Genomic DNA, 11,910 nt, shown 5'->3' with positions numbered 1-11,910 from the left:
TGACCCAACAAGTTGTTATGGAAATTAGATTTCACCGATACCCAGATCCATAATCTTACACCATGCAATACCACTGTCTAATACTTGTATGAAAAATGTTGTCTGTTTTTTTAAAAGATAATAAAACGGATAGTAATGTTTTATAAACATATTGTATACTGTTATATTATAAAATAGTTAATAAAAATTATTTTAATGTTTGCATCGAGAACAGATAAAAAATCCTAGTAAAGTTTATTTTAGTATTAACTAATTCTACATCAAAACATTACAAACATGAAGGATTAAAAGGATTTTCAACTCAAAAGTATAAAATACATACCAACTACACCAAGATGTTCAGTTATGTCACGTTTAACATCAGAAACATCCCACATCGCCAAAAACGAGCCGAGACAGGAGCGGTCGGGGTCAAATGGAGACACAAACGGTTTGTATGAGAAACTGTAGTGATGAGCTATCGCTGCTAAGAACATTTCAATGCAAATAAGGAAATCCTAAAACAGTAAAAAAGAATCTTACTGATATTATAAATGTGAAAGTTTAGATGAATGGATGGATGAATGTTTGTTAGAGTTTGTAGCCTAAACTGACTAACAGATCAAATTAAAATTTCGCATAGATGTAGAGGAGAGTCAGAAAGAACAAATAGAACATTTCCTTTAAACTAATATTGAGGTAATCAATAAAAAAATACATCTTAAGAGATCTCATCATAGATTTAACGGTTTACATCAGATGAGTATATATAAAAAATAGTAAACATTCAAAAATACTTGCCTGTAACTTTGAAGATATAACTTTTATCTTATCTTGGTCAGATATATCAAATATTGTTGATATCACACCGCAGAATACCAAAATATTGATAATAACACCTTGACTGTGAAAACAAAGCAGAAAAAAACATTTAATAGAAAAAAAACTTTATATATATCAATAAAGAACTATACAAATTAGTTATTTCTATCAATATAGGTTTCTTAAAACCCTACAGATGCTCTGACAATTAAAATTTTACACAGATGCTAAATATTAACTGAACAGTACTAACTATTATAGAAAATTACTTTAATACATAATTTAGCTTATATTTAAGTCAATAAGTATGTTAAAACTTACAAGAATGAGAAGAATACAACAGCTTTGATGCAAAGGAATTTCCCAATTGGTTTCATTGGTTTAAGTTCTTCACGGTTTGCTCTGTAGAACAGCACAAGGCAGTACATGGCCACAAACTGTGACAGATTGTTTATAGCTATAATATAAGGGAAGGCTACATTGGAGCTGAAGTCACTCTCTCCATAAACACCACATAATTCACATATCATTGATATTACTGTAGTCAATGGTCTTACTAATGTATATTGCAGTATTCCATGCTTACAATTATGCACAAATTCACTGAAAGCAAACAAAACATTTTTTTTACTTTTAGATATAAAATTATTACTCTTTATAGTTTATTTTAGGGAATTCAATAGTAATGTATTCATATAAAAACATCTAAAAGGTATATTAAATGCAAGTAACAATATAATTATAAGAAAATACTCACCTCCCCATTTCCCATGGTGTTAAACAGCATAAAGGAAATATATGGTAGACCTGAGGTTTAGTTTCAAGTACTGCTTCCAATTCTTGACCATCATTTAAATAATTTAATAAATATATCATAAAGTTATATATAACATAGGCTTCATAGCATTCCCTCAAGGAGTCCATGTAGATAGATTGTTCAGGAAATTCCAAACCAATCCAAGCATTTAATGCATATATTGGAACCATCCATAGTATTCTAAAATGTGTCAAAACATATTAGTCAATCTGAACCACACAAAAGATGTGCTAACTACTAACTAGTCAAACAAAAATCGTTGGATTGTTCTTTTACAAGAAATATCTACTGTAGTTAAAGGATATTGTAACAATAAAAGACTAAAGCACAAAATAAAAGTTTTCTTAATTAAATTAAAAGTATCAGTACCTGATTATATGTTTTTGAAGCGATGGTTTCGTATAATGAACAATATGTTGCGTTATTTGCCATATAGATATTGGTAAAGCCATCAAAACGAATCCACCAGCAACTAATGAACCTTGGTCAGATTTCGTAAACCCATTGTTTATAGAGTGAATTACCAATAACGGTACTAAGATTATAACTAATATAAAATATAAAGCAATAAAGAAAGGTCTAATCCATAACCGCCACTGACTAAAAAATGATAAGATCGAGGGAGAACACATTTTATTTGCGTTTAAACAAAAGTTATAAAGTTTTCATGGAATACTTCCGTTTTGAAATGTATCATAACAGACGTAGTAAAAGTGAAATTTTACTACATTCCTAAAATGTTTGCGTTATTGTCTTCAGTTTCTGTCGCGAAATCTTTGAAATTCTCGTTTTCTATCTGATTCTACTATTAACATATTACGGTAACGCTAATCATGAAAACCAAATCTATCTCAATATTCGTCAATATTCCAGTCCCAGTTTTTTTTTTTTATGAAATTGAGCATTTGACAGGTTCATAGATAAAATAATGTTTAAGACGCATTATTATTTGATCAAAACATGAAGCTAACAGATTATATAAGACTCTCTCTGACTTGACTATGAAAATATTGAAATAAAAAATATTAAAATTACAAAACTAAGAGAAGGACTTATCGCAAATACTAGGTCTAGGGGTCTAAGTATTTTAAGATTTTATCCTACCGACACAAAGAATCTAAGAAAATATTTATAAACTCGTAAGTTGCAGCATTCTAAGTCTTCAATTTAAACTAACTATGCTATTGCAAGCTCTAGACTTTAGTCTAGAAGTGCCGAAAGTTATATGAATGATTCAAAAAAAATAAATACAGACTTACCAAACGCGGTCTATTTTATTAAATAAAAAAGACATAACACTCAACCACAGTTTGACTTATCCGAACCAGGGTTGGATTTCGAAGATAAATTATGAAATTTTTACTTACCTTTTTTTATTTTTAAATCATCAAACTAGAAAATCCATAAAATCGTCATTTCCAATAAAAATGTGAAATCCCGATAGATATATTTGGAAATGTTTTCAAAATAGTCTAAAAGGTTAAAAATAAAATGCCAAAATAATTGAAGCTCTCATTAAAAATGGTACATAAACACGCTAACCTCTTAATCTCAGTCATTAAAAGATAACAAGATTTTAATTTTGAATATAATGTGATAAAGACAATTCAAATTTCCAAGGTAAAATTATTTTTGAAAATCCAAATCCAGCCCTAGTCCGAACCGAATGCGAACGAACACATCGAAGTCCAGTCCATCGCAGTCTCGTCTCGCAGTCAAGCAAAAGTAGGTAGTGTTACAGAATGGGCATGGTTAAATGTTTGTGATTTCTTTTCATACATATACAAATTTAATAAAGCAATTCAAGTGTGATAACGTAATTTTGTGTTCAATCACTATGAGCTCATGGTAGAGACCCACTTATTCGTTCATATACAGTTATTCGCGTAACACGTATTTTGTGCATAGAGTTCAAGCATTGAATTAGGCCACATAGCGATCTCTCCCTAAATTACCGCTGTTCAGCCTGTCGACGTATCAAGACAGACTATCAAGTAAGCAAATTGTGTTGCTCATTTATTTTTTTAACATTCATGTTTTAGTTTACATATTTTGCTTTGCTTATACAGGATAAGCATAGGATACAATAGATAACGTTTATAAATAGTCTATCGCGAGTCGATAATTCGTATGTTTTCGTAAATGGGTCACCTCGCCATTCTTTGAAGTTTAAGTTATATCGTGATTTTTTGATTACGGAGCAAATATTACTTCGTGTTAGAACATTTAAACGTAGGAAATAGTAAATGTGTTACGAGTTTTTTACTTTATGTTCGTAGACGCGCGAGGAGGGAGAGTGATGATCAGAAAGGCCGCGACCTGGTAATGTGATGTCATCAAAAGGGGAAACAGAGGCCGATTCAGGCACGGTGTCGCCGAACTTAACCACAGTTAAAAATGAACCGGTCAGTATTACACTTGAAAATTATACATCTTTTTAATATCCTATAGTTTTAAAATACTACATGAATTATGTTTATATTTTGTTAACCTAAGTCTATATCCAGTAATAGAGATTGAAAATATGCTTTAATAATTTAAAAAAATATCCTTGTTCTTTTACATTGATGATTAAAAAATGATAACAAATGTTTACATTGAACCTGTTTCTTGTATCATAACTATTTGTTATGTGTTGTATATTTTTCATTACAACTCATTGTAATTAATTATTATTACTGTTGTAAATAGCCTATAATATAGTTTTTATTAATGATATAAGTAGTAATTATATACTATTGGGTAAGATAATTTTAATATATGTTATCTCTATTTGGATTTATTGTAAATTTCAGGTAGCAACAGCAAGTAAAGATACCCCAAGAAGGGGAAACAGTACATTGCTAAAATGTACAACTTGCAACAGTTTCAGTACTCTCAGTAGTAGAGCATTAACAACACATATGGCCCAGTGCTCTCCGGACAACAACAATGTGGCAGCTGCACAAAATGCGGACGCGAGACCGCACAGAAAACTTTTCGAATGTGATGTGTGCAATATGAAGTTTTCAAATGGCGCTAACATGCGCAGGCATAAAATGCGACACACCGGTGTTAAACCATACGAGTGTCGCGTTTGCCAAAAGAGATTCTTCAGGAAAGATCATTTAGCAGAACATTTTACAACTCACACGAAAAGCTTGCCATATCATTGCCCAATATGTAATCGAGGTTTCCAACGACAAATAGCTATGCGTGCACATTTTCAAAATGAACATGTTGGTCAGCATGACCTTGTTAAGACTTGCCCACTCTGTAGCTACCGCGCTCCTACTATGAAAAGTTTGAGAGTTCATTTCTTTAACAGGTAAAGTATAGTTGTTTTTTTTTAGAACTTTTTAATCAATTACTATGTTATTTAACATTTTTTTTCTTTTACAGGCATGGCATTGATTTAGATAATCCCGGTCCAGGGAATAATTCAGTGTCACTTTTGGCCGCTGGTATTGCAAATGCAGCTTATGCTGATGGTACAATGGATCCCAGTACAATAAATGCGCTAGGGTCACTGGGGTCCGGACTCTCGGTGTCTGTTGCTGCTGCTTATTCGGATAGTGGTGACAGTAATGGTGAACGGTCTGTAGATAATGCTACACCTCCTATGCATTATTTGACACCCCATGTAGAAATATCAATGCCCGATAACAACGAAACATATTCACCTGGCCAGTCCAACCATTTAGGGAATTCAGGTAATTTTGTTTTTATTCAATTTTATAAGTAATACTTGTGACTTTGCCCGAGTGAAATTAAAAAAAGTAATAAAATGATTAGGCTCTGTTACTTACTGACAATAGCTTTTTCAATAGTGAAAGAATTTTTGAAATCGACCCAGTACTTTTTGAGTTATTTTAGTACATACAAAAATACAAATCTGTCCTTTTTATTATATTAGTATATTAAACATTTGTTATGAAAAAAATGCACAAATGTTAATACTTATGTCAATTTGAATGCATGAAATGATTTTATTAAACATTCACATTTAATGTAACTTAATATTATGTCATAATAATATCACAATTAGTTATGTTTTTTTCTCATTTCATTTTATTCGGTAAATGTTGTTATCAGATTTGCGCATGAATGGGGAAGGCCCAAGTTCACCGCAGTCGGGGGACAGTGCTGTGGCCAGTAGCTCCTTATCAGCTGGTCTTCCCACCAATATTACACCATCTATTACTCTCATACCCATTAAACAGGTAAATTATTTATATTCATACAAGAAAATTGGAGTGTTTTTATGTAATAATGTTAAAAAAACCAGTTTTAATATGTTTCTCTGCAAGTTGTATTGTATATAATGATTGGAAAGGCTGAACCAATTATTAGTGACCCTTTTAGTGCACAAGGATTTTGGAAATAATATAGTGTATTCTATGCTGATGTAATCGCAAATTTTTCTTACTCAAATAATTTTAAGTAATGATTACAAGTATTAAATACAATAAAGTTTTTTTATAGGGTTTACTTTTTAATGTACTAATTAGAAATCGTAATGAGACACTATTAAGCAATAATTTAATTGTCAAAATGAAATGAAATAATTATAAAATAAAAGGAAATTGAAGTAATTAATGTAATACTAAATCCTAATTTACAAATTAAGAAATTCTATCATTAAGATAAAGGTGATTTTTAAAAGTAACTATACTATTACGAAACATTTTGTGGCGTGTTTTAACTACTTTGTAGTTTTTTATTAGAATGACTTCTTAAGAAGTCCGAATATATTATGTATAAGGAAAAAAAACTAAATTCTGGTCAGACAATATTTTAACCTCTGATGCTTACGTCTATCTATATTTTATATCCATTCAGTAATTTTTACAACCTTTATAAAATAAGGAAATATTATAAAATACAAGAAAGTCATCTTTACAATTGATAAAACTTTTAAGCAATTTTAAAAACCCTTTTTTTATTTAAATCAGTCTTGTTTTGGTTTTAAGTGTTATATTTCTATCTTTTCTCTTTTGATATTAATTTATAGTATACAGTAGTGACCGACATTTGGCTCCAGAGCTACATATCGCTCTTTGACCCCTTAAGTGCGACTCTAACTCTCTGTTTGTTCACATTAAAAAATACTTATTAAATATTATATTTAACTAAGTAATACTTAGTATAATTAGGTTTTACTATATAGGCAGATTTGACTCCCAATTTTTTTTATTGTTGTAATATTCATATTTTTCTTACGAGTTTGCCGATGACTGGTATAGAGAAATTAAATAAATTACAATGTGTTTTCAGGAACCCAACACACAGGAAGATGGCGGCGGGGAGCGGGAGGGCGAGGCGAGCGTGGACAAGCGCGGCGTGTCCTCCAGCCTCTCCTCTCTCATCAAAGTCTCTCCGCTCAAGAGCCTCCTGCGAGAAGACCTGCGTAGACGCATATCGGCCCGCGGCAGGTCCCGAGGAAATAATGTAAGTATCATTTCTATTTTATATTTCAAATTTAGCTATTGATCGCAATTTATACAAAGTTATTAAAGTATTTTATGAAAACTAAAATTAAAAAGGTCATGTTTACTTTGCATTTCTTGGACCTTTAACTATTTTTTTTATACTATGTTAAGGTCATCGACGCCTCCAGTTACATCTAAAGTTGTGTTCAGCGCATACTTGTGCGATATTTCGAGCCTCCAAGATAACTACTGTAATGAGGCGGTTGTTTTTTTATTTTATTTTTATAAAACTTGTATACTAACATCAATTATCATGACAAACTATTTACGTGGTTTGTAAGCGTAGCACCTTTACACTAATAAACAAATATACCATTGGAAAAAAATTAAATAAAAAATACAAGTACAGTCGTGGAAATCAGTTTTTCACTTTAGGAAAAATACCCTTGTTCATTACAACGAGACAAACTCCACCTCTTCCTACAATAATAAAATAGCAGTGAGTGGTGCAAACGAAGGGATAATAAAAAAAAACTAGCCGTTTATCACTAACCGACTTTTTTATCGTACAAGATACATTTATATGCGTTGTATTGATTTATATTCCGCGTCTCATTCCAAAATCTACAAACGATTGTAGTTATTAAGGTGTTTTACTGGCAGCCAACAATTTATACGTAATGTAATAAAATGTAACCTTAAAGAAGTTGTAACATTACAATGAAATTGTAATTGCAGACGTCGCGAGCGTCTCCTTCGGAAGGGGGTATAACATCGACGCACGGCGACGCGGCGTTGCTGCCCTCCTCGCTCGTATGTACATTCTGCTCCATTACGTTCCCCGACTCCACGCTGTACTTCCTGCACAAGGGCTGCCACTGCGACTCCAACCCCTGGAAGTGCAACATCTGCGGCGAGCAGTGCTGCAACGTGTACGACTTCAACTCGCACTTGCTCAGCAAGAGTCACCAATGACTGTTTGCAGGGGGGTCGTTACACTTCAACTGACCCGATGCACTTTTCGCATTTTTGTGCATACGTAAACACTTCGAAGCTTCACCTTTCATTTTGATGTCCATTCCAACGCATTTAATGCACTTTATAAAAATGTTTTTTTAATGTGAAGTTAAGCACGCCGAGGTGAGTCTTCGAATTTGTCTTACGCTGAACGTCCCCCCGAAGCTGTTATTAAAAGTGCAAATTACTTTTGAAAGTTATTTAGTTGTTATAATAGTTAATGATTGGTTTGTATGGATATTTTAGTGTTTAACTAAAAGGGTATGAGATAGTTGGAAATTTAGGTGCGATGTGGAATTCCCTTAGCTAGAAAGTAAATTAAAATTTGTTAAATGACGAGATTCAACATTCCATTGTAACATGATGCATTCCATGTTTGAGATTTTTCGACCAATACCAGAGTCTTTGGTGGGGAAATGAAGTGATACTTTGAATTTTTTTTTGTCTTTATAATATTTTATTTTATTTATTGTTTTTATTTTATTTTAAGTACTTAACGGTACGTGAACATTTGAAAATAAATTTATTACGAGGTATTTTGGTGCGATAGTCAATTTTACAAGTGTTTTTAAAACTTAAATTGAAGAATGTACAAAGTAATATATTTATACATTTGAACGTTGACAAGATTAGAAAGGCTAAGCCTGTTTTCCCAATATCGTTTATTATTGTGATTTTAATGACAGACAGGAATTAAATTCTACATTCCATTTTTTGTTGTCTTATGCATGTGATGCAAGTCCACGACTAATACTTAATGTACAAGTTTTAAAAATATTATTTTATTAAAAATATGTTGTTAATTATTTATTATTCTAAATTACACAGATTTAGAAGTTAACATCGTGTACTTAAATATCAGCCTTATTATATTAATAAGTTAAAATGAGATAACTATCACGGAAAAGGCATATTTGCTCAATGATTTGAACAAGGCTCAACATTATGATGTTTTACGTGTTCTTTTCGCACAAAAATATAGTTTTGTTCTACATTCCTCAGAATTGGTAATCACGAGTTATCGCGTGCTTGTATCCGGTGCCTGTATATTGTAATTGATTTATTTTATTATTATTATTAATTGGCAACGACTTAAACTGCTATTAACTAAAAGTTGTTAAAAAATAAACAACTTTTCAACTAACTATTATTGGGTGCTCAATCAGATGATGGAAAACTGATTGAAAATTATCGAAATTAGAATTAAATTTATTATGTGGTACTATTTTCGTTTAGGTAAATATGTTTTAGCACTGATGCAATATGAATTGGATTTAGCTTATATATTTGGTCCGGTCCATTCCCATTGGAGTTAACCCTGAGATTTACATTCCTGTAGGTAATAAGTACTTAATATCGGTTGTGGTCTTGCCTGTTAAGTTTACGAAATTGACTTGGTTTGAACTGAAATGTTTACCAACGAAGTTATGTATTTTGTTTTGTTGACGTTGGTAGTGGCGTAGCGCCGGTGAGCGCTAGTCCGTCCCCGACTGGGCCTAGTGAGTTACCTGAAACGAGCGACACATTTATTTATAGAGATTCTTATATTATTGCTGTTTCATTGTTGGTTATTATATGTAGACTTGAATATTTTATATGGTCCCTACCGTTACACCGCGTAGTATAGATTTATTTAAGAGCTATTAATATTATTAATCGGTAACCCCATTGGGCGCCTTTACTTAATCCGTCCATATCTAACGATAGATATTGCCTTTAATATTTAATAGAGTTAATATATTTATAGATTATAGATTAAAATTAAGAAGAGATCTTAATTATAAAATGTTTTTTCTGAATTGAAGAGGTTTACGGAATCATAGAAATTTTATTATCTACATAACTACTGCGACTCTAATAGATCGAATATTGTTTTAAACGTGTTTACTTACTACTTAATTTCTTCAAAAATCATAAATTAAAAACCCATATTCGATTTATTTTTGCAGCAGTATTCCTTTAAATGTTTTTCATCGTTTGACGTAAATAAATTATTTTTTGTGTGGTAGCAACATAGAATCGAGATATGGACACAAAGAGATAATAAAAAAAAACACAAAATAATCTAGTTACAAAGTAATAGTAATTGATATACACCAGTATTTTTTAAATCCCTTTTAAACATATTTTGGCATACATTTCGTGGGTGTGGTTTTACAACAATTGTTAAAAATCATTTAAATGTAATATTTGCTGGCAAGGATGAAATTTTTGGTATGTTTGCGTAATTATAATCAACGAATTAAATGTTAATCGTGTTTTCTCTACAGTATAAAGTGCAAACATTTAAGAATTTGACTTCTTCTTTGTCAATGAATATTGCCAGATATATTAGTTTATTTAACAAGTGTTACGTCTTTAAAACTTGAAGACATTGTTGGAGTTAAATGTTTGTCTTACTGTAGCTTGACTGCTTTGACGTTTGTTTAGCACTTTTTTTATTAATTCACTGACCTCTATAAAATGCACAGACTATAAAGTGTGACATTTTGATTTTTGCTTTTAGACACGAACGAACTAATAATAGATATTGTTATCAACCCCATGTCCATTTGGGATAGAGATCAGTGCATCACTTATTTTGTCTTTTAAAAAAAGGACAGACAAAACATTGTGTCAATGCAACTGTCAAAGCGGTCGAAAGCTACAGATAATAAACAGGTTTCGGATATACTCTTACTTGTTATAAACAGAAATGCTTTAGTATAGCAGTCCTCACCTTAATACCAAATCACAGCTTACCAACATTATAATTTTGTTTTAAGTTGTTATGTGTGTACTTTGTAAGATAGATAAATCATTATAAAAGCAATTATTTTTAAATGTAGAGAGATTGATAACTTCGTTGATATTTTTCTGTTACATTTATTGTGTTACGGTTAAGAAATAACATATTTACTAATACGAATACTTTTCGTAAGGAACCGGTACGGAATATGAGTGATAGATACTATATCATGTTAGCAGATTGTGCCTTAGAACAGTAATAACTAAAAGAGTATAGAAATATAAGAAAAAAAGATTTTTTCGAAATTTGTTTTAACAGATTATAAATATTTAGAAGTGTGAATATTTAAGTGTTTCACATTCAGAGTTATATATTTACAAAGAGAGAATATATAAAAATAAAAATGTTATTTATTTATATATGTATAGTGAAATGTTTGCGATATAGCTGTTTTGCTTGTTTTTATGATAAAAGTTTATTTGCGGTTGAAAAGAATTGTCGTCCTATCATCTTTGACGATATAAATATGCTAAAGGAATGGTACTTACTACCAAGTATGTAGTTTTATTTATTTACTTATAAATAATTTGGTAAAGGGTCTACTGAAATATTAATAAACTATGAGATAAAACATCTAATTTTGGTTTTTATTTATTTCCCTTCACAATATAAATATCCTTAAATGTCCTGTGTTAAGCCAATAGGGATTGATTTAGTTACTCCTTGCTTGTATAGCATGACAAATCTTAATTTGAACTTGGGTGGCTAAATAGCAATTGGCCAGGTATTGTACTGTCAACTGCCAGGACAGGATAATAACATTACCTACCCTCTGGATAGATAGGTGTATAGAATAGAACGCTCCCAAAGATTAAAATGCGTAAAACTTGCATAAAGTAAAAAGGAATACAAGAATTCTACGTACCTAGATTGAATTAATAGAAGTACGCAGATTTGTACTGCGTTTAGATTTTACCAAAATGTAGACAAAACGTAATACTTATTCATACGAAAATAGTAATATTTAATCTATACAAATTTTATAAGCCATGTTTTTTTTTAAGTAATTGAAGTTGTAGTGGTCTTTGTTTATTATTTTATAAATGAAATTATGACGATAAAAAAAACAACTAGTA

General features: G+C 31.0%; 2 protein-coding genes across 3 annotated transcripts; one reads left to right on the top strand and one right to left on the bottom strand.

Moving 5' to 3' along the window:
* Nucleotides 1-296: 296 nt before the first annotated feature.
* On the bottom strand, nucleotides 297-2,529 carry LOC106100389 (transmembrane protein 184C). The gene is made up of 5 exons (XM_013279217.1): nucleotides 1,988-2,529; nucleotides 1,559-1,798; nucleotides 1,123-1,404; nucleotides 781-883; nucleotides 297-497 (listed from the first exon to the last, which is right to left on the bottom strand). The coding sequence occupies exons 1-5, from the start codon at nucleotides 2,248-2,250 to the stop codon at nucleotides 297-299; spliced, it is 1,089 nt and encodes a 362-aa protein (XP_013134671.1). The 5' UTR covers nucleotides 2,251-2,529.
* A 675-nt stretch (nucleotides 2,530-3,204) lies between these two features.
* Nucleotides 3,205-11,400, top strand: LOC106100682 (zinc finger protein Pegasus). 2 transcript variants are annotated; one of them, XM_013279653.1, is made up of 7 exons: nucleotides 3,205-3,343; nucleotides 3,898-4,023; nucleotides 4,414-4,925; nucleotides 5,000-5,310; nucleotides 5,693-5,820; nucleotides 6,875-7,048; nucleotides 7,768-11,400. In XM_013279653.1, the coding sequence occupies exons 2-7, from the start codon at nucleotides 3,949-3,951 to the stop codon at nucleotides 8,002-8,004; spliced, it is 1,437 nt and encodes a 478-aa protein (XP_013135107.1). In that variant the 5' UTR covers nucleotides 3,205-3,343; nucleotides 3,898-3,948; the 3' UTR covers nucleotides 8,005-11,400. The 2 variants fall into 2 exon arrangements, with proteins under 2 accessions (XP_013135107.1, XP_013135106.1); XM_013279652.1 differs by lacking the exon at nucleotides 3,205-3,343 and adding an exon at nucleotides 3,350-3,612.
* The last annotated feature ends 510 nt before the right edge of the window (nucleotides 11,401-11,910 follow it).

This window comes from Papilio polytes, unplaced genomic scaffold (assembly GCF_000836215.1).
Source record: "Papilio polytes unplaced genomic scaffold, Ppol_1.0 DF824047.1, whole genome shotgun sequence".
NCBI classification, from domain to species: domain Eukaryota; kingdom Metazoa; phylum Arthropoda; class Insecta; order Lepidoptera; family Papilionidae; genus Papilio; species Papilio polytes.
The sequence above is the reverse complement of the archived record's forward strand: the minus strand, read 5'-3'. Positions and strand labels throughout refer to the sequence as shown.